General features: G+C 43.7%; 1 protein-coding gene across 26 annotated transcripts in view; it reads left to right on the forward strand.

The window, feature by feature from the left end:
* The window catches only part of FNBP1 (formin binding protein 1), a 132920-nt gene that overhangs the window by 24049 nt on the left and 85578 nt on the right, over nucleotides 1–23293 (forward strand). For all 26 annotated transcript variants that reach the window (XM_090023003.1, XM_090023002.1, XM_090023007.1 and 23 more), the window contains one exon: nucleotides 19113–19228. In XM_090023003.1, coding sequence (XP_089879129.1) covers nucleotides 19113–19228 — 116 coding nt within the window. Of the gene's footprint in view, nucleotides 1–19112; nucleotides 19229–23293 lie in introns of those variants that run through there.

The following is a 23293-nucleotide window of genomic DNA, read 5'->3' on the forward strand; positions in this document are numbered from 1 at the left end:
AGGGTGAAATGCATTCCCAGAGTTAAGCCACAATGTGATGTCTTCTGTGTAGCTAGAAATACATTACAAACCTTTTTTTAGCAGTTGTAGTAGAGCCAAGAGATTGCATTATGTTATATGACATGGGGGATTGATGCACACACCATTGTGTTAATTATTGTAGAAAATAGTCCAAAGTTTCCAAAGTTCATGATCTAAGAAGATAAGCCAACCCAACAATGACAGTAAACAAAGAAAACAACTTGGTTGAGTTTTTCCTAAGATGTGAAGGGAATTTAGCCACTCAAGTTCCACTGAAATAAGATATGTATAGCGAAATCCTATGACTGGCTTTGAAAAATTTAAATTCTTTTTGCTGATTTTAACCTGTGCTTGACCTCCTAACACATTTTATCTTGTTTTTTATTTAGATTGTCAATGCATTTTTGCTTTCAAAATAGTGCAGATGAGTGGATAACAATGAAGTATGAAATATCTGCAATTCATAGTTTCATAAGTTATTTTGTACACTTTCATGTAAATTGAAAATACCTCTCAATTTGGAAATGCTTAAAATGTTGGGCAGCTGGAATTACTCTCTCTGTCAAAAAGGACAACTATTATCCTATTTACTGGGTTAGGTCTCCTGACTTGCATGCTATATCTCTATTAAAGTGGTTTTGGTTAAAGTTCATCTCCAAGTTAAGGGAGTTGCTCAAGGGTCAAATCTTGGACATAACATCGAATAACTGGATTATAAGTACAGAGCACTAAAGTTCTATCCTGAAGAGATTATTTTTGAAGCTTCTATATGAAGGACTGGGTCCACTCTGTCAGCTGGTAATAGACTTGAATATACTTAATCTTGAGGAAAGGAAAAAAGAAAGAAAAGAAAATCAGCTTCAGGGAAGGAATTTTTCTTCTTGTTTAAACATCAGGGGAGATTTGTGGGTATGTAAGAAGAAAAACTTTTTATCTCTGATTAAGTGTATCATTTTGCATTAAAGCAATTTTCTAAATGCATTTTATGGTTCCAGGAGGAACTTTCAGACTGCTGTGCTAAGCAGAATTAGTTCAACTTTATTTTATTATAATATATTACAATTATAAAACATATTTCATCCCAGCCTACGGTATAAGTTAAGCACACCCTTCATGCAGTGAAGTATAGCAGCCAGTTCCCTGTCCATTTTAAAACACTAGGAGGGGAAATTGAATCAAAGAGTCCAGGTTGTTAAACATCTGTTCTGTTTTATAAAAAAAAATAAAATGTTATGGATTCTGTAATGTCCAAGCAGAACAGATACCGCATTTACTTGAATAAACGATTACCCTGATTATAAGGCGACCCCCCCCCCCCAATAATTAGATTCTATATATGGAAAATTTATAAATTGGTTACAGTTTTCCAGGTACAGAATCTAATTATTAGAGGTTTGCTTTCATAGGTTTCATAGACATTAGGGCTGGGAGGGATTATTGGGTCCAGCCCCCTGCCCAAGGGACAAGAAGTCAGCTGGAGTAAAACGATCCCTGCAAGATAGGCATCCAACTGTTTCTTGATAGAGTCCAGAGTAGGTGCTTGCACCACCTCTGGGGGGAGTTTATTCCAGGCCCTGGGGACTTGGACGATAAAGAAGTTTTTTCTTATGTCCACCCTAAAATGGTCTTGTCTTCCCTTGGGGTGGCCTGGGGAACAAATGTTCTCCCAGATCCTGATGCACACCCCTTACGTACTTATAGGCTGCCACCAAGTCACCCCTGAGCCTTTGCTTCTCCAGGGTGAAGAGTCCTATGGCTCTCAACCTCTCGTCATAAGGCCTGTTTTCTTGTCCTCTAGTCAGGCACGTTGCTCTCCTCTGGAGTCTCTCAACCTTCTTCACATCCTTTCTGAATTGCGGAGCCCAGAAATGGATGCAGTAATCCAGCTGCAGCCTTACGGCAGCCAACTATAGTAGGCGGATGACTTCCTGGGTCTTGCTTGAGATGCGTCAGTAGATGCAAGTCGGTGTTTTGTTTGCTTTGCTGGACATGGCATCGCATTGGTGGCTCGTGTTCATCTTGTGGTCAATCATGACCCCCAAGTTTCAGTCATGGTGCTAGTGCACGTAGCACCGTCAAGCCTGTAAGTATGATGTATTTTTTTTTCGCCCAAGGTGGATTACCTTGCATTCCTCCGTGTTGAATGCCATCAGGTTTTGATCCACCCACCTTGCAAGCCTGTTGAGGGTCGACCTGGATCGCCAGCCTATCCTCTAATATGACTGTACTTCCCCATAATTTGGAGTCATCAGTGAATTTAGCCTGTTTGCTTCTGACAGTCCATGTAATTTTTAAATACATTAAAGAGTACAGGTCTGAGTACAGAGCCCTCGGGCACCCCACTGGTCACCATGCACCATGTTGATTCAGTTCCATTGACTATTACTCTCTGAGTCTGACTACAAATGCATCCCCTTCCCACTGCTATAGCAGGGAAAATAAATCTGGGGGATCAGGTAGCCCTTTGCTCTCTACTCCCCCCCCCCCAAACTTTTTCCCCTGGCAGCCCCTTCCTCCTCCACTTACTGTCAGACACTTCTCTCCTAGTGCACATGGAAGCAAGGAGCAAATCTGAAAACAATAACCTTGGTATTAAACATAGCTGTAGCAATTTGCATAATATCCATAGACTCAGTTCATCCAGAATTGATGCAAGTTTCCTTTTTTTAAAGTTTTAACACAGGTATTTTGTAAGCACAATTTTGGTTATCTAGTATAAAGTATTTTATATATTTTGTTTCAAGGGGCAAATAAGTTCCAGATTCAATTGGGCAAAGCATCTTGTTGTGCATCCACAGATGTATCACAAGCAGGTCCAGGGAGGTGATACTTCCTGTCTGTATGGCATTGGTCAGGATGCAGTTAGAATACCATGTCCAGTTCTGCGCGCCGCACTTCAAGAGGAATGTGGGTAGTATTGAGAGGGTCCAGAGGAGGGCCACTCACATGGTCGAGGGGCAGCATGGCAGGCCCTACAAGGAGAGACTAAAGGGCCTGAACCTATTCAGCCTCCACAAGAGAAGGCTCAGAAGGGGATCTGGTGGCTGTTTACAAACTCAGCAGGAGGGATCAGCAAGAATTGGGGGAGGCTCTGTTCCCTTGGGCACCCTCCAGGGTTATTAGGAATAATGGCCACAAATTGTTAGAGAGAAGATTCAGGCTGGACATCAGGAGACATTACTTTACAGTTAGGGTTGCCAAGCTCTGGAATGGACTCCCAAGTGAGGTGGTACTGTCTCCTACGTTGGGGTCCTCAAGATGAGGCTGGACAGATATTTGGCTGGGGTGATATGACCCCAGCACCTGTCCCTGCCTGGGGCAGGGGGCTGGATCTGGTGATCTGTTTAGGTCCCTTCTGACCCTAAGCACTATGATACTGTGAAGCTCAATAGTCAAGTTGCAAATTTTGACTGAGCAGAGCTCAGTCATCAAGCCTGTGTGGCTCTACTACCAGGCAAGTATCTCTTTTCCTGTACCCATCTGTCAGGTGCTTTGGATATTTTCCAAGTCCAGGCAGACATCCTACACGCAAGTTCCAGGCCTGAGGGCCTCAGGGTTCAGGCATCCCTAGCTTTGCTTGATCTTACCACAATCTTAGTCTTTTTGGCTATCTCCTCTGCCAGGTAAACTATGCATGGTATTAGTCTAAAGCCATAAAATTCATGATTTACCCTATAGTTTGCTGGGCTGGTCCCCACCAGAGTCAGCACATTTCAAGTCATGGTGAACCACAATATAGCCTGCCTAGAATCCCTCTCTTGCCTACTGTCTCAGCATGGCGCACATAATTAGCGTGGTCCTGCCTTCCATGGTTACACCACAGCTCAGCAGCATTCAATATGTGTGTATACACCAAATATCTCTCCTCCCCCCACCCCGCAAAGGGTCCATGTGCTAGTTAGCACCCCACTCATGATGAGAACTGGGTTTTCTTGTCACAAGTCCTGGGATACTCCAAAATTTGTGTGTGAATAGGTTGCAGGGCACCCTGGTATGGCTTCACTCATGAGGAGTGGACCTACACTAATCATATGCCTCAGACTGAGAAGAGACAACAGAGAGAACAATGCTGTGGCTCACCATGACTTGAAAAAGAGTTGGCAGTGAAGGGGACTGCACTTAATGGGCCCTACCATATATCTTATTCACATGGGCTTCACTAAGGAAAACAAATAGTTACAGCAAACCTAGATTTAGAAAAAGCACATGAAAAAGTGGATCAAGATTACATATTTGAAGTACTAGTAAAAATGGAGTTCCTAGAGAAATGTGTATGTTGGATAAGAGTCTTGTATAGAGAAGCAGAGAGTCAGTTCTCTGAGGGCAAACTCTGTAGCATAAAAGATGGGAAAAACTGAGGAACAGAGGTCTGGGGCTTTGTTTTCTGAAGTTCCATATTGACATTGGCTTCACATGGCAGTGTGGGTGCTTAGTACCTCTGATAAATTATGTCCTAGGTGACTTGACTGAAATGGCACAGCTAGAGTCTTACTTCAGGAATTCAGACTCTACATTCTAGGCTCAGAGCACCCTTTCCTATTTGAAAAAAAATCTGACTTAAGGGAAGTTGACAAATTGAACATTGAAAATGTATTGGACCACTTAAATATTCTAAATGAGGAACCTAATCTGATATAACCGAGACATTATCAAGGCAGGGTTTGAACAGAATCCCAGTGTTCCCAAACTGTAATACCATTTAAATTACTGCTCTTGTGGATCATTATATATCAGCTGTGTTGAGTTACAATATTAGCTTAAGGTGCTAAGTATTTCATATGTTCAGAAAGTTCTAAATATGTCAACAGATCTGTTGTTTGTACTCTAGTTAGATGATCCATATGAGCAGAAGTATTGTATGGTTTGTTCTTAGTAATTAGTACATGTTAGCCCAAAGGGGAAAGCGTGTGGGCCAAGATGTTTTGTAGATTATGTTTTAACAACTGGCATATGAAAGGAAAGCTTCAGAGACTGAAAGGGGGTAGGGGGAAAGAGAATAAAAATTAGTTGACAACAATTTTAAAGATCTAGCCATGTACCATCTGATTTATTGGGAATTGGTGCTTCAGTTAGTTTAATTATGGCTGGGAAGTGACTTGGTCAAAGTGGAGAGCACTAACTTAAAAGAACATTGTCAAGTTAAAAATCTCAGTAGAATCGCAGTGTATATTTACCCGTATTACAGAGCTTTTGAAAGATGTAGTTTGGAATCTCATTCTCTAGATGTCTGAGTTATTCTTTTGCCAGCAGTACAGTGAAAGGTGCCAGAATCTGATCAGTCTTGGAGCACTTGTCTCTCTACCTTCATTCAGGAGTGAGTCCAACGAGGTCCTTGTCATTGTCCCTCTGCTTCTCTGGACGTTGTCAGCAGAGGCTGAAACTTGGTCCCTTTCCTGTTCCCTCAGGGTGGGTGAAAGTAGAGCATAGCACTTCTTTTTTTTAAAGCTAGTTACATAATTCTCATTAACACTAATGAGAGAGATATGGAAATTATACCTTTGGGCCCAGTAGGATTCAGCAGTAGCAGCGTCTGCCTAATTTCTGAATCTTAATGCAGCCGTCTGGATCCAAAGGGCCAGATTCTGTTTTCCATTATCCCAGTGCACCTCAGGAGTAAATGCTTTGAAGTCAATAAAATTGCATTTGTATTAGTGAGAAAAGAGATGGGCCCTCAATTTAAATAACTTGGCATTCAGGAAAAGATTAGTGCTGGTTGGGTTTTGATTTCTGGCTTTGGTTGATGTTTTGCTTTATTTAAAAAAAACAAAAACAAACCTTTAAAAAAAAAAAAAAAGCCTTGAAAGACAACACATTGTATACTGCACTTTGGGGTTGTAAGTTAAGCGTTAGCATATTTAAAAAACAGGTCCATCCCATTCTGGGATTTTTTGTGTGAATGTTACAAGCAACATTTTGTGCTCGGAAAGGAATATTTGTTTCAGACTAGGCTGCTTACGACACATGGTTTTCATTGTGGTCAAGTCATTCAGTGGCCAAAACCTCAGTGCGTATAAACTTATTTGAGGGAAATTAACTGCTGTTCCAGTGTGGTGGGCTATGAAAAATGTCCTCAGATGCTATGAAGGAAGTGTATTTGCTCAGGGTTACACTTTCATTTTTCCCTGGCAGTGTTTTCCTATGTAATTCTCATTAGTGTTATCTTCTCTTTGAATATTTGTACATTGGACAGGAAAATGTCTCTTTGTTCACTGTGTCCAAATCCTGGATTTTGCAGGCAATTATTTGTTCAAACAAGTCCGCAAAAACATCTGCTCCAGCCCTGTGTGCACATCATGGGGTGCAATTCCTGTGGTACATTGTTGGGGTTTTTTTAAGCAGGAAGAAGGTAAGAGACAAGGACATCAGTAATGCCTGAGCCACTTTAATGACAGGGATTTGTTAGTAAAATATGCCCAGCTGATCCTGATTTAAGGGCCACAAAGCTGCACTGAACTCCTTTTGAACTTGGTTCACTATCGACTTCAGCAGGTGATGAATTGGGTCCATAACCTCTTAGTGCAGCCTTTTCAAGAAAATGTGCCCATTTCAGCAGAAGTCTGGTAGCCCTTCCATGCTGATAATACCAAAGGGTAGAAACCACCATCTTCTTCCATTCTTCTATATGTAGATATATGCACTCCCACCTGGACTTCTTACCCCTTTGTGCTTCATAAGATGCTCTTCTCTCTTGCAATCAGAAGCTTCACATCCATTTTTCTCACCAGCAAACAGAAATATTGTTGTCCAACTTCTTCTCTGACTCAGTCGCCCTCACTTCACCAGGTTTCTCCTTTGTCTGATCTGTGTTTGCTTCCTCCTGCACATCCACCCCCCAAATTCACTTCTCTTAGCTGTCTCGCATCGCAGGAGGGTCTGATTTTAAAGGTACAGCAGCAATGGCCCTTTCCCCTCTCTTCCAGCTCTGCTTTCAGCCTTCTTCTGACAGCACCTGCCTCACCTGTCTTCCTGTCAGCTCTGTTTGCATTGCTGCTTCACCTGGAGAGCCTGGGGGTTCTGCTTTACCCTCTTCCCAGCTTGAGGAAAAGAAAAATACAGCTGAGTATAAGGGGAAGAGAGAAGCGGGGCTGGCTGTAGGGTATCAGTATAGAAATGCCCTGGGGCTAATTTCACTTGGGCTGGGATGAGACAAGGAAAGAGAGCCCATGAACAAAAAGCAAACAGGATTCAGCTGAGGATGCTGCACCTACTCCCCCCGCCCCTATGTCTTCACTCGGCTTTGAGACTGTGGGTGTAGGTCCCCGCGTGGGCCCAGCAGTCTAGCAGCAGCAACACTGACTCAGATGCTGTCTGGCAGCTAGGCTCCTGCTGTGCTTTTAAGGTTTTCTTTCCAGCAAAGGGAGCTAGAGACTTTTTAAGGAAACTTAGTTTCAGCAGCCATTGTCTGGCTTGTCTAGTGAAGCTTCCTCCTCACTCATTTAGAGGAATGGGATCTTGTGCTGCTGCCTTTAATAGGTGCTGGTTTGGGTCATGAGTACAGCTGGTTGCACTGTGCTCCCAGTGACCTGTAAGACAGGCGGAAGTGTCCAGTTTCATAGATTCATAGATTGTAAGGCTGGAAGGGACCTTGGAAGATCATCAGGTCCAGGCCCCTGTACCAAGCAGACAAGCAACTGGAGTCAAGTGACCCCAGCAAGGTGACTGGGGTCTTGAAGATTTCCAGGGTAGGCGATTGCACCACCTATGGAGGGAGCTTATTCCACAGTCTGGACACCTTGACTGTGAAGAAGTTTTTCCTAATGTTGAATCTGAAACGGTCCTCCAGGAGTTTGTGGCCATTACTCCTGGTTTTCTCCATGGGTGTCCTGGTGAACAGCTGTTCACTGAGCCCTTGATATACTCCCCTAATGTAGTGGTAAGCTGCTACCAAGTTCCCTCTCAGGCTCCTCTTTTTCAGGTTGAAGAGTCCCAGGTCCCTCAGCCTTTCCTTGTATGGCCTGCCATGCAAATCTGTGATCATATGGGTGTCTCTTCTCTGGACTGTCTGAAGCTTGTCCATGTCCTTGTTAAAGTGCGGCCCCCAGAACTGGACACAGTACTCCAGCTGTGGTCTCACCAGTGCTGAGTGTAGTGGAAGAATCACTTCCTTGGTTTTGCTGGAGATGCATCGATTGATTCACACCAGTGTATTATTTCCCTGCTGGCTCATATTCATACTGTGGTGTATTATTACTTCCAGCTCCCTTTCATTCGTGGTGCTGGTCAGTTTGGCGCCGCCAAGCCTGTAGGTGTGTTGTTGTTTGTCCCCAGGTGGAGCGCTTTACACTTCTCAATGTTGAACTTCATCTGGTTCTGTTCTGCCCAACTTGCTAGCAGCCTGTCTAGGTCTGCCTGTATCTGTAGCCTATCTTCAAGCATGACCATGCTCCCCCATAAGTTGGTGTTGTCCACAAACTTAGCCAGTGAGCTCTTCACCCCCACATGCAAATCATTGATAAAAGTTTTGAAAAGTACTGGACCAAGCACCAACCCCCATGGGACACCACTGGCCACTTCTTGCCAGGACGACACAGATCCATCCATGACGACTCTGGGTCCTATCCTGCAGCCAGTTTCCCACCCACCTGACTGTCACAGAGTCAAGCCCACAATCCTCCAATTTTCTTGCAAGGACATTATGGGATACCAGATCAAAGGCTTTTTGGAAGTCAAGGTATACAGTGTTGACTTCCTCTCTTGGCTAGGTGGTGAGTTACCTCATCATAAAAGGAGATGAGGTTGGTAAGGCAAGACCTGCTCACAACAAAGCCATGTTAGCCTTTTGCAAGCTTATCACAGATAGACTTCTTGATGAACTTTTCCAGGTTTTTCCCTGGGATAGAAATTAGGGTAATTGGCCTATAGTTATCTGGGCCTTCCCTTCTGCTCTTCTTGTGGACGGGCACAACATTGGCCCTCTTCTAGTCCTCAGGGACTTCTCTAGTGCCACGAGTTTTAGAAGAGTTTTGCCAGGGGTTCCACAATGACTTTGGCCAGCTCTTTCAGCACCTGTGGATGAAGTTCATCTGGTCCTGCTGACTTGTATGTCTGATTTTTTAATTGATCACACAGCAATTCTATGGCAACAGTAGGAAGCTGGGCATTCCTACCCTACTCATTCTGCACCCTACCTGGCATCATTTTCCCCTTGGCCCAGTGAGATACTGAGGCAAAGTAGTCATCAGGAGTTCAGTTTTCTCCTGAGCTGCTCCCTCTGAAGAATCTTTCTATTGAAGCAGTCATGTTCCAGGAGAGTTTCCCAAGTGTCCCCTTTTGTTTCTGTCAAAGATAATAGAGATGTTAAGTGAAATAAGTAAATAAATGCTAGTTTAAGGAAGGCAAAGGTTTGTAGCTTGCTGTGTTGCATTGTGGCCCAGAATGCTTGAGACTCCAGAGCCTGCTACTATTTTAGGGTTTGGTGGTGCTAATTGCTTTGCCTAAAAATAGATCGAAAGCTCTCCACCAGCATACAGAAATATCCAGCATCTAAATAATTGGCTGCTGGCCCCACCTAGTTTTACTGTGGGATAGGTTTGGGGTTTTTTTTATTAGAAGTCTCAGTTTCAGTGTGCTCCATACGCATATTAAAGGTCTGATGGTGCTGTCGTAAGAGTCTGACTTGCCTCAGCTTGCTGGCCATGAATTCCCCTTTGCTTTTACTACAGCTGTCCTGCCTGCTGTATGTTGGGCTGTGATTTGTAAAGGCACATAGTGTTTGTCAAATTGTACACCCAATGAAGCCAGCAGTAAAACTCCCATTGACCACAAAAAGGAGCAAGGTTTGGCCAGGGATGAGTTCTCCCCATGGCACTTGAGACCAGCCCTGCTTCCTGACTGCTGTCAAGTTTATGTGGAGTAGCCTTTTGGCAGGGGCTAGTATCCCGTTGAAAGCAAGAAGCCCCTCTTGCCTCATTAGGCCCCTCCATGGACCAGCATTCATTTTTTTTTTTTTTATATCAGATACAACTGCTGTAGAAATACAGATTTCATATTGCATTATAGCTTCAGCAGAGTGCTAGGAAAACGGGGATTGCTTCTTTTAAGCTTGATGCTAAAAGCATCAAACACAATTTGTGAGTTTACTTACAATGTTTACAAGGCTTACAAATTAATTTTACCATGTTATGGGGACAAGGAGAATAAGTAGAGGAGAGATTATCTAGTAACACAAAGCATGCCTCAATTTAAAAAAAGAATCATCTGCAACCTTTAATTCCTGGGATGTCACAGAGATTCAGGATAGTTGTTTTTTGGTTTGAAATTTGCCCAGCTGCCCAGTGATATGACTTTTTTTTTTTCCCCCTGTCCAGGTCAAGATTAACTCTGGCACATCTAGAATGATATAAAAATAAACAGCTGTTAGTCTTGGGAAAACTGGTCTTGAGGGATGAGGATGTATTGAGGGTGTGTGTAGAAGTAAAGCAGATCTGTTTCTGGGTTATGTTGTTTAACTGAAATGTTTAGTATGTCGAGGTGAAATGTCAGGGAAGATGCACAAAATGAAACATCTCTCATGAGTGCAAGGGCAACAAGTAAAACATAAGGGATCAGAAACACCTCTGTCTGTGAGGGTAGGATTTACTCTGCTTTTGTCCCTTCCCCTGTCCCCAGTAAACATCCATTAATGCAACAGCAGTATCTGAATGGAAAGAATGCACTGCTTTTCTGATAGGCAGTCCTGTAGCGCTATTTCTTCTTATCTACAGTGCATGAAGTGAAAGGATACAGTGTCTTAATGTCCCATGTCATTCCAGTATAAATGGGGATTTGCTTAATTTTCATAACCTGAGAACTGCACTGACATTTTCTATAAGAAGTTACTGTTAGTTAAGTCAGGCAAACTCAAATGCTTCTTTATTTCCTGCTCACCTATATTTTCAGACAGGTTCTTGCAATATCACTCTACATTTGGTCTTCAATTATTCATGTGTTTTAAAACTGCTATGTTTGAACACCTGTTATAGGTGCCTGTGACGAATTTAAACTCATGTTGTGTTCTGTTCACACCACAATGCCACGTGAATTTAATTGGGCCTAGGAGGCTTTCATCATCTTGTTAATTCTTTTTTTAATTTGCAGTTGTTAAAACACAGAATTTAAAAAAGAGAAAATTAATATGCTAGTGACACAGGAAAGTGTATTTGATCTTCGCTTTTTTTTTAATTCCTTTTGGGTGGGGGGAGGAAGAGGGGAAGTACTGGGATAGGGCAAAAAAGCATGCTAGGCAGAGGTGACAATTAATGTTTAATACCCTATCGTTATCAATCCTTTGACTTCTGGGGGGGTTTGTTGTTATTATTATTATTTTTTAGCTAGTATGGAAAACATGACTCCTTTGGGGGAAGGGAGAGGAAACCCCAGCGTGCTTAAAAATTTGCCCCTGAGAATTAGGAATGTCCTCAGCCATTTTGAACCTTGCCTGGCCACAGTTGTTTTATTTTGTTGCTGGTTGCTACAGGTGAAATGACAATACTGAACAGAGATAGTTTAACTTCCCCTCTTTAGCACATTAGTTTGCATTTGCAACACACTACTAAGTCTGTCTCTGGGCTGCCTGTGTCTAAACTAGCACTTTTTTCAGTGTCCTGTGATTTTCTGTGTCACCAGAGAAAGCAGCTGTGGGAGCAAAGATGTAAACCAACTGTTGGAGTATTAAATGTTGCTGTCTAAACCTTCTCCAAGCGTATTTGCATAGGAGACATAATGATGAATATTCAGCAGACACAGACATTCTCTCTTCCAACACCTGAAGTTGTATTAGCATTTAACAACAAACCAGGGGCAACAAATCAACCTCTTTTGGCATTGACTCAGTGAGTGCAACCAAATTAAATCAGTAGAGAATATGACTCTGTCACTAGCTCTTCTGTTTATTCAGAAAGACTAAGAAATGTGGCCAGTGGCAGCATGCCGTGCTGCCTGCTTGAGTCTGTAGACAGCCCAAAACAGTAACTACAAGAGAAATACCAACTGTTCCATTCATTTTAACATGTATTAATGCTGAAGCCTGTTAAAATTAAAGTCCCTTGTTCTGCAAGGGCTATGAGTGGGCACTGTCATTTACTTTGATTTCTGTTCTTGGAAGAAAAAGAAGTGGTCTTCAGGTGGCTGCAAGTAGCATTTTGGTTTAGTATCGGGAATGAATGGAGCATGAGTTGTAAGAATTTGGGAGGCATCCTAGTAGTAGCTAGGGGGACAGTGCTGATAGAGACTCAAATATCCATAAGCTTCTGCTTTAATCTCCAAACCTGGACTGATGTTGAAACTCTCTCTTCCTTCTATTGTTCAATAACCAAAACACGCTACAATTTGTATTTTGTTTTCTTTGCCTCATTACTTCGTCCTTGGCCTTTTTGGTCTTCTTTTCTTCTTCCAAAGGTACTTTGTTGTGGATAGAGCTGTTTAAGAGTGGTGAACATTTACAACTGAGAGTTAAAATAAAATGCCGTATTGAGCCTTGCCAGGGTAAAACCTCACAGCAGAGCTGCAAAAAGAATGCAGGGATATTATGAAGGTATTGGGGCTGTGGTAAAAATGAGGGAAAGAATTAGTGGAAACAAATCAAGCTAGAAGCACCAGCTGCCTGAGGAGTGAGATGCTCAAAGATTTTTAAAGATTTCAGATGACAGGTTACCATTTAAGTTAATGATTGATACTTTTCCCTTTCCTCTTTTGAGCACTTACTGTTTAAATAGGGAATCAAGAATGTGCTAGGTAGTGCTTCTCAACCAGGGTGCTTTGAGGCCTTTTTGAGGGTGCTGAACAGTACCAGACAATGTTAGCTATGTTAGGTGTGCAGGCATGATTCACAAGATAAACTCGGAGATTTCAAACAGGAGTCTATAGTGTTAAAAACATTCTACACTTGGAGTCTGAAAGCACAGACAGAAGTGATCATTTTCTCCCCATTTGACTTCTGAAAATGCTGTACTGCTATGACCAAACACAAGTGCATAGCTGCAGAGTGCTTTAAAAGGGCCCAATCCCACGACAGTCTGAGCCCTCATTGCATGAGGGTTCAGATGAAAATGCTCCAAAACAGAGCACTTCTATTAACATCTGTCTGTATGCGCTGGGAGGAGGGCTGGGCTGATGTGGACCAGCCCTGCTCCTGGCACCGTCTTCAGAATGGGAGTTGGGAGGTGGGTGGGAAGGGAGCATAGGGAGTTTGGTCTGGGTTTTTTTAAACCATCACTGGAAGGTGGGGTGGGTGGACTGGAGCCTCCGCAAGCAGAGGTGACGGTGCCTCCTGAGTCTGGGGGGGACACAATTTGTGGGCAGGCCCAGGGGTGGGCCAGAAGCCCCATATCCTATACTTCTGTGCTGCGGCTTAGTGCCCGCCTTTCTCCCCACCCAACATGCCGCCGGTCTGCCCCCTCCTCTGCCCCCCCCCAGTCACCTGGGTGCAAATGTCTGTTGGGTCTGGAAGATCACTGCAACTCATGGCACTGCCTTTGATGCGTATGAGTTACAGTGGGAAGCTGCACTTGTGTCTGCACCTTGAGTTCTTTGCCATAGAAGAACTGCTGTATTTTTCTCTAGTTAAAAAATGAGTGGAAACTCAGAACTGGCATTTTCCAAGGAGGGGTGGGGAGGTTCAAGGCTATTGAAGGGTGCCTTGAGTCTAAAAAGATTTGAGAGCTACTGCACTAGGGTCTATATGTGAGAGCAAGGGTCTGTCTTTGGGGATCAGGGTCTAACATCAAGTGTGATGCAATGAATGGGGCTCACTGGCAGTAGGGTGGAGTGGAATGAGCAAAACCAAGTGCTACAGTAGTACAAGCAAAGGTATGTAGATGTTCTAATTATTAATCAAAAGCTCTTCTTTTAATAAGGTGGTGAGGCTTACAGTAAGTCTTCTAGTGAACAAGAAATGAGTCTGAAGGCAAGATTTGTATGAGGGGAAAGTTGCGGTATGACAAATTGGAGACGGGGTAAGTCAAGCTCTTTAGGTGCGAAGTGGCCAGGACCCTGGTGTTTCTGTACTAGTCGTAGAGATATTTGAGCTATCTCTACATGTCCTCCAGGCTCATCCCTGGATTGCAGTGCTGATGTATTCTTATGTGAGAGGCAAGGATTTCTTTAGGTGATATTGTTTATTGATACATAGTTGGGACAGACAAGCTTTCAAATGCAGGCCATCCCTCTTCAGGTCTCTGTACTCCTATTCACCCTATTCTCATTGGCTTTCCACCTGTCTGCCCGTTCTACTTCTGAATATCTCCCTCGGGGGTCTTTTCAAAGTGCACAAGGAGTTCCTTACAAGCATAAGGCTGGGTGCTTAAAACTAAGTGTGTTACTGTGATGTTTAGTTAACTGCTGGCATTACCATTCGGATGGTTTCTTTTCTGATGGAGCAAGTCAGGAGGCCAGTTAGAAAAATTACTTCCCAATTTATTAAATGTCTGGCTCCATTCTCAAAACTCCAGCATATGTGGGCTAGCCTGCCAGGAAAGTGATGGAAGCTCTATTGTTTCAGATGTTTTTAAAACCAAGCTGAACAAAGCTGTAAGAATCCTGTAGGGAGCAGTCTTGAAGTGTCTGGCAGATGGTCACAGTGAACCTGTCCTTTACCATTTCTGAATCTAAGTGACGACACAACAGCATACACTTCCCCACCCCCGAAATGTCACAACAGAAATGCTAAATTGTCAGAGCCAGCTCTGATTGGTGCATTTGTCCTTAGGAAGTATGACACTGCTGCTTTTGAAATTTGCCTCTTCTCAAGCTAAGTCATTTCAAGCTAACAGCTTTAAGGATTGCCTACTTTTAAAAGCTGTAATTTGTGCTCTGATAAATTGCTTTTCTGTACCCAGGCCTCAGCAGTCTTAACACATAACCACTTCTGAGCCTCAGCTTGTTGACTAGAGACACGAGACAATCTGAATGAAGGGCTTCTTAGAGCCTTTTCTGTGACTGAACTGTTCAAAGAAGAGCAGAGCAGTCTTCTCTGTTGCTGTTGATCCAATTAGGCTTTTTTTTGCCTGGCCCTGGTTTTTTTTTTTGCCCTGCATTATGACAGAACACAAAAAAAGAGAAATAAAAATGCACACGTCTAAAAGATTGCTTCTAAGACAGCTGCTTACTAGACAAGTTGAAGTTGAACCTTCCCTTCCCTGATCTCTGCCCATATTCATAGTTTCATAGTTGGTAGGGTTTGAAGGGACCTGAGCAGATCATCAAGTCCAGCCCCCTGCCATGGGCAGGAAAGTGTACTGGGGTCAAACGACCCCAGCAAGGTGTTAATTCAGCCTCCTTTTAAAGACCCCCAGGGTAGGAGCCTGCACCACTTCTCCTGGAAGTTGGTTCCAGATCCTAGCCGCTCTGACAGTGAAGTCGCGCCTCCTGATGTCTGCCTGAATCTACCCTCTGCCAGCTTGTGACCGTTATTTCTTGTCACGCCTGGTCATGCTCAGGGGAACAGGGACTCCCCCAATGACTTCTGGTCCCCCCCAACTAGTTTGTAAACGGCCACTAGATCCCCCCTCAGCCTATCAAGTGATGTTCAAGGATCAGCAGCTCTTATCTGCATATGAAGGCTTCAGGAAGCAACCTGAGTTCATCTTGACTTTGTTTCGGTTGGGGGGAACTCGGTGCTCAGTTGTTCTGGTCATCGCTCAAACCACTTACTTCTCTTCCGTAGGCTTTTGGTTGATTAAAATTAGCATCCTCCCAACACCTGCATTATCTCTTACTTTCAGTACTGCATTTTAGCTTCTGCACTCCACACCTATGGAGTTTTCTTTGCCAAAACTAGACCGAGTCAAGCAACGAACACAGCTGAGCAGACTGAACCGTGGAATAGTGGAGCAGACAGATTTACCCACGAGGGGCCGTTATCAGGTTTTTGGTATTCTTTTCTAAACTCTCTTTTGAAAACTGGGTGTTTTGATGTGTTAATCAGATGCAAAGGTGGCATGGAGATGATTTTGCTCAGAGCAGTATAGGAGGGGTAACTCGTAGGAGTGTTTGGCAAAGTGTGTAGAAGTCAAACGGTGGGCTACGTTCTGCTTTCTGTTTCATCTGGGCAGTTGTGCTGACTTCAGTTGGGGGCAGATGTTTGAAATGCTGAGTCTAAGGCGGCCATTTGTGCTAGATCTACACCCCGGGACTCTGTCGTTTCTCTTTCTGGCTTCAAGTGCCTCTGAGGAAAGAGGAGAGTCTTGGGCTTCCACCTATGCCATCGCTGTATTCTCTGCAGCTGTCAAGAGCTTGGATTAGATTGGGACTTGCAGCTTTTCAGTTAAAACTCCTACTTTTTTGGGTGAATGCCCACATTTTTGTTTCATAATAGTGTATTTTAGTTAGTGTAAGTTTTTATTTAGGTTGGTTTAAACCTGTTCCTAATTGACTTTTTACGTATGTATTAATTCTCTGGCTCCATAGGTTCTAGAAACCCTTGGCTGCTTCCCCAACTTGCTGCTCACCTTAACTGCCATCAATTGGACTGTCAAAATGTGGTTTAAACTACAGTAACAAAAGCTGTAGTACTTCAGCTTAGAGTTTAAATTCATGTCTCTAAGTGAAATTTGAGTGCAGTCTGTGTGTAGACAAGCCCTAAATGTTATAGCCATTGCATTAGATGGGTCCTGCCTGTCATATAAACTTGCTTGTTCATAGAATTCTGTTAGTTGCCCTTCTTTAATCTGACTCCACTTTTTCTCCCCATCACAAAGTCTAACCAAAAATGGAGCCCTGAAGTTTTCAAGTAGCACAGCAGCTTCTGCTTGCAAGACTGGACTTACTGTACATAAGAGAGCTCTCTACTTAAGTCACCTTAATTTACATTTTTATCACACATCTTGTACTGCACTAAGTGCAGTTTTCTTAGAAGCAACATAGGCATGCTGTAGACTTCGTGGTAGTTCTGTCAGTTTTCCTATTCTGTGAATCGAAGGAAGTGGGTTATTTTTGTGCTTTGTTTTACTGATGTTCAATGGTGTTTTTGTAAATCAGAAGTTGCTCAGGGTTGGATTATTAGCTGGTATAAAAAAGCTTTAACTTCAGTGGAGCAGTGTTAATTTTATGATCAGATCACCAAATGTTAGATGCAGGGGTAGCGGTGGGCATAGTCTTCCTGGACTTCTGGAAGGCTTTCGACACTGTCTCTCACCCCGTTCTCATCAAGAAACTGGGGGACTGTGGTGTCGACACCCACACAGTCAAATGGGTTGCCACCTGGCTGGAGGGCTGCACCCAGAGGGTGGTAGTGGATGGGTCCTTCTCAGCCTGGAGGGATGTGGGCAGTGGGGTTCCCCAGGGCTTGGTCCTCGGGCCCGCACTGTTCAACATCTTCATCAGTGACTTGGATGAGGGGGTAAAAAGCACCCTGTTCAAATTGCTGATGAAACTAAGATGTGGGGGAATGTGGGCACGCTAGAAGGAAGCAACAGACTACAGTCGGACCTAGACAGGTTACAGGGGTGGGCGGATGAGAATAGGATGGGATTCAACACAGACAAGTGCGAAGTGCTGCACCTGGGAGGAACAACCGGCACCATACCTACAGGCTGGGGAACTCCCCTCTTGTCAGCACAGAGGCGGAAAAGGATCTTGGAGTCGTCATTGACTCCAAGATGAACATGGGCCGGCAGTGTGGGGATGCAGTCAGGAAGGCCAACCGTACCTTGTCATGCATCCACAGATGCATCTCGAGCAGGTCCAAGGAGGTGATCCTCCCCATCTATGCGGCGCTGGTCAGGCCGCAGCTGGAGTACTGTGTCCACTTCTGGGCGCTGCACTTCAAGAGGGATGTGGACAACATGGAGAGGGTCCAGAGGAGGCCACTCGCATGATCAGGGGACAGCAGGGCAGGCCCGACGAGGACAGGTGATGGGACCTGAACCTGTTCAGCCTCCACAAGAGAAGGCTGGGGGGGCGGGATCTTGTGGCCTGTTATAAACTAGTCAGAGGGGACCAGCAGGCATTGGGGGAGTCCCTGTTCCCCCGAGCACTGCCAGGAGTGACCAGGAATAATGGTCACAAGCTGGCGGAGGGTAGATTTAGGCTGGATATCAGGAGGCACGACTTCATGGTCAGGGCGTCTAGGATCTGGAACCAGCTTCCAAGAGAGGTGGTGCAGGCTCCTACCCTCGGGGTCTTTAAGAGGAGGCTGGATGAACACCTTGCTGGGGTCGTTTGACCCCAGTACTCTTTCCTGCTATGGCAGGGGATCGGACTAGGTGATCTACTCAGGTCCCTTCCGACCCTAGAAACTATGAAACTATAATAATTTAGGACAGCTAAGCATCTATAAAATGGGAGACTTGTCTCCGATTCTGGACTGTGAATCTCATTTTCAGAAGACCAGGTTTAGGAAACTTAGCCTTCTGTATCCTTTTAGATAGTGGGATGAAATTTGATAGTGACAGCATTGAAACTGAAAGTTAGAAGTTGAAAAGCTAAGACAATTTTGCATTAGCTTTTTAGAAACTGGTAAGAACTTCGTATTGTAATGTTTTGGTAATTAATCTGAATTCAGCGTTTTGTAATCCCTTTTGGCATCTGGAAAGCCCAAACTGACTTTTGGAATGCTCTTAGATATAGAAGAGTTTATTGAAAACACATGTGCAATTTTTAGGGCGGCGCTATTTAAAGATGAAAGGAGCATATGTATATAAATGGATATATGCAAGAAGATTTACTATAAACATAGCTAAAGTCATTTTTTGTGCTAGCATTTGTTTAGCTTGTTTTCTGTTTTATAAAACAATGCGAGATTGTGTGGGAAGACAGCTCTCGTCTGTAGAAAGATGTTCTATAAAACGCATCTGCTTTGACAGTAGAATATGTGTACACCTCTGCCCGTGCACCTCTTTGTTCTAGCAAACTGTTTTCCACGTGACAGATGAAACTTTCCGAGCCTGTGCGAAAATGTTGCATAAAGCAGCACTTAAGAGTATTACAGTCCTGGCCCTTCACTGAACTAGACTTGGTTAGGTTGATAAAAACCTGGCTGCAAAAAAATACGCATAAGTGCACTCATGGAAAATATTAGCAATACTTTATCTGCAGTAATGCATCCTTTTGAGCATTGTTGTTTTAAGTTATCTCCAACCTCAGTGAGATTAAACTATCTATTTGATTCACTGCAGGATCAGTTTGACAACTTAGAAAAACACACACAATGGGGAATTGATGTTCTGGAAAAATACATCAAGTTTGTAAAAGAAAGAACGGAGATTGAAATCAGCTATGCAAAGCAACTTAGGTAAGTGGACATTTTCATTTTAGAAGGATTTGGGTAATATGGTGGGGGCAGTTAGCCAGACTAATGAATGGTTTTGAATGGTATCTGTTTAACTTCATACAGATGTAGTTTGCCCCTCTTCCTTAGTTGCTAATTTATTAGGTTTATAAGAATCCAGTTTTTAAGGCAAAACAGTTGAGCCACTTTAACCATAGAAAGCCTAGGTTAATTTAAGACATTGTTCTTTTATTACTGCTGTTTGCAAAACATTAGGCTGTGAGCTTTGTAATAACCATGTGCTGCCTTGGTGACAAAATTGTATCCCTTGTTTACTTGTCACTTGTGGTCCACGTTTCATGGATTTTGATGAGACTTTAACTGAAAGTAAAAATGGGTGAAGGAAAGGGTGTGCAAACTTTGGGAGTTGAGCCTGTTTGCTGTCATATTAATTTGCATTACTGTTGTGCCTAGGATTCCCCTTAAGAGACTGGGTCCCTGGTATGCTAGGTGCTGTACAGACACAGAACACAACATGATCCATGCTCAGAGTTTCAAAGTTAATCACTGAGACCTGAACCGAGGCTACTATTCGAGTTTGAGAGCTTTAAAACCTTGCTAATTCTTCTCATGGCTTTTCACCTTAAAAGGTCAGAGATATCATAAGCTCACTCTGAATGTTGAACTTTTGGAAATTCTTGTGCGATGTTCCCACTTTCTTGATCAGATTCTTACGAGAGACTGCCCTTCTAGTTAAATATGCAACTACACATGAACTGGAACCAGAAAGTAAGGCTGTCTGTTTAAAGTCCATACTAAAACTGGGAGATTCAAATTCAAACTCTTTCCCAACCTCCAAAATTCAATGGGATATATGTTGAGATTCTGGTTTTGGCCGCTTTCTACACCTCAAAACGTTGTAAGGGCTTGCGGGGGTTGTGGTGTTTTTGCTGACTATTTGCATGTGACACATAGGAGGACCTATCACTGTACAGTGAGCTGACATCTTGGTAAAGCTCTGTGTTTTTGACTATCTTGTATTTCTGCTTTTGGAGAAGGATGTTCTTTCCCTTTTGAGATTCCCTATAGGGTTCTGTTATATAGATAAGGAGGAAATAGGGGGTTAGGTATGCAGAGATGAACTATCAAGATCCTGAACCAGGTCACAAAACGCCTCGACGCAGGAGGAGGGGTGGATGTCGTATACTTGGACTTCAGGAAGGCCTTTGATACGGTATCCCACCCCATACTGGTGAACAAGTTAAGGGGCTGTGACTTGGATGACTGCACAGTCCGGTGGGTGGAGAATTGGCTGGAGGGTCGCACCCAGAGAGTCGTGGTGGATGGGTCGGTTTCGACCTGGAAGAGTGTGGGCAGTGGGGTCCCGCAGGGCTCGGTGCTTGGACCGATACTCTTTAATGTCTTCATCAGCGACTTGGACGAGGGGCTGAAATGTACTCTGTCCAAGTTTGCAGATGACACTAAGCTATGGGGCGAAGTGGACACGCCGGAGGGCAGGGAACAGCTGCAAGCAGACCTGGACAGGTTAGACAAGTGGGCAGAAAACAACAGAATGAAGTTCAACAAGGAGAAATGCAAAGTGCTGCATCTAGGGAGGAAAAATGTCCAGCACACCTACAGCCTAGGAAATGACCTGCTGGGTAGCACGGAAGTGGAAAGGGATCTTGGAGTCCTAGTGGACTCCAAGATGAACATGAGTCGGCAGTGTGACGAAACCATCAGAAAAGCCAATGGCACTTTATCGTGCATCAGCAGATGCATGACAAATAGGTCCAAGGAGGTGATACTTCCCCTCTATCGGGCACTGGTCAGATCGCAGCTGGAGTACTGCGTGCAATTCTGGGCGCCGCACTTCAAGAAGGATGCGGATAACCTGGAGAGGGTCCAGAGAAGGGCCATTCGTATGGTTAAGGGCCTGCAGGCCAAGCCCTACGAGGAGAGATTAGAGAAACTGGACCTTTTCAGCCTCCACAAGAGAAGGTTGAGAGGCGACCTGGTGGCTGCCTATAAGTTCGTCAGGGGGGCACAGAAGGGAATTGGTGAGTATTTATTCACCAAGGCGCCCCCGGGGGTTACAAGAAATAATGGCCACAAGCTAGAGGAGAGCAGATTTAGATTGGATATTAGGAGGAACTTCTTCACAGTTCGAGTGGCCAAGGTCTGGAACGGGCTCCCAAGGGAGGTGGTGCTCTCCCCTACCCTGGGGGTATTCAAGAGAAGGTTGGATGTGTATCTAGCTGGGGTAATGTAGGCCCAGCACTCTTTCCTGCTTATGCAGGGGGTTGGACTCGATGATCTATTGAGGTCCCTTCCGACCCTGGCATCTATGAATCTATGAATCTATGAGGAGCTGAAAAGACTTGATCAAACAGGCAGAGTGAGTTGGAAGATGAAAGGCCACTTTAATTAAAGAGCCCACAGTGTCATGTGTATTCAGCATCCCGTGCTTCAAAATGGCAGCAGGGGCGCTTTAACTAAAACTCGTTCAGTGAGCTTTAGTTAAAGTGCTCCCGTCACCATTTTGAAATGGGGGCGCTGAATATATGTGACGCGAAGGCTGCTGGAGCACGCTGTTGGCACGCTCCAGCAGACTTGCAGCAGACTCGATTAATCAAGTCTGCTCCGATGTGTGCTAATTAGCACGTGTTGGAGCAGAGGTATGCCACGTGTACAGGTACCCATTGAAACCAATCGTCAATTGAATTCCTTAGGATGAAGTTTTAATCTGAAGATAATATTTAAGGAATAGGAATAATAAGTGTTTAAAGATTGTAGGTACGCTCTTGAGGTAAAGGTACTCCCTGGGGGGTTCAGGGAATCTGAGTTCAATTTTTAACTCTGCCATTACTTTCCAGCCAGACCTTAAGCAAAGCACTTAATCACTCTTGTTTTTCTGTTCCTCAGTTGTAAAATGGGGATAGTACTTGCTGCATTTCCCTGGGGCATTGTAAGGGGAAATGCAGTAACTGCTGGGAGAAACTCAGATACCCTGGTACTGGAAGCCATATTAGAAGCTAGCTAGGTACAAAAGAAAATATAATGGAATTGGTCTGTCAAAAGCTGAGATAATACAGCTCTGGCTGTTCTCACCTCTCCTCAAGCTGCATCTGCTTTTCATAAAGTAGAAGTTTGTGACAAACCTTTTTCATTTGTATTGCATCCATTTAATGTGAAAGGGCAGCGGGATATCACTGCGTGTCATCATCGCCTGTCCTTCCTTATAGCTATCTGCATGCTAACAGAGAGAATCTGGAGGTGGATTCTGATCAGTGGGTTTCCATTTTGCAAATGTGAGAAAAAAAAAATGCCCAACTGCTTCAGTTTCATGGGTGATAGCTGCATTTCCTGTCATGCCTCAGGACTTCTTTATTCGTAACACTCCAATGCTATTTTTACCACCTGAAGCTATTCTCCAAGCCTCAAACTGATCACCCATATGAATGTGGTTAACTGTTGTTCAGATATATTTTTCTTTACTTCCTATTTATAATTCTTCAGATGTGTCTCTTGTTTGTCAAATGAGGTCAGCATCTTGAATTGCCTCATAGGCTACTTCAGTTGTGTCTGATTATACATGGTGAAATATGCTCATGTGCAGAATAGCAGGACAAGGTCTGTGCACTGTTTGCCTTGCTTAAGTGATGCATGGCTTAGAGACGCTCGGGTATTTTCCATATAACACTCCCTGATTTTTAGACCCATATTCTTGCCTGTCAAATTCCATCTAATGCTTCTCTTGTTACTGTAAGTTATTTCTGTCTTAAATTTGTTAAACCAGGACTGTAGGAAAATATGTGAAAAGGAATTGATCCAATATCAGGTTTCTTTCTGTATTGTGTTTTTAACTTCATTTGGGCGCTGCTAGGTTGAGTGGTTTGATAAGGGAATTCATACCTCTGCAACCTGATTTTATTTAAAAAAGCACCAGACTTGGAGCATGAAATAGCCAAGGTGTCCCAGTGCCAGAGATGAGCTTAGTTGAATGCAAAATGGTTAGATACCCCTGAGAGAAACAGATTTGAAAGAGCATCCAAGGTACTATAATTTGAGAATGAAAAGCAATAGATG

The sequence above is a fragment of the Crocodylus siamensis genome, chromosome 11, assembly GCF_052110815.1.
Source record: "Crocodylus siamensis isolate JL-2025a chromosome 11, ASM5211081v1, whole genome shotgun sequence".
NCBI lineage: Eukaryota > Metazoa > Chordata > Crocodylia > Crocodylidae > Crocodylus > Crocodylus siamensis.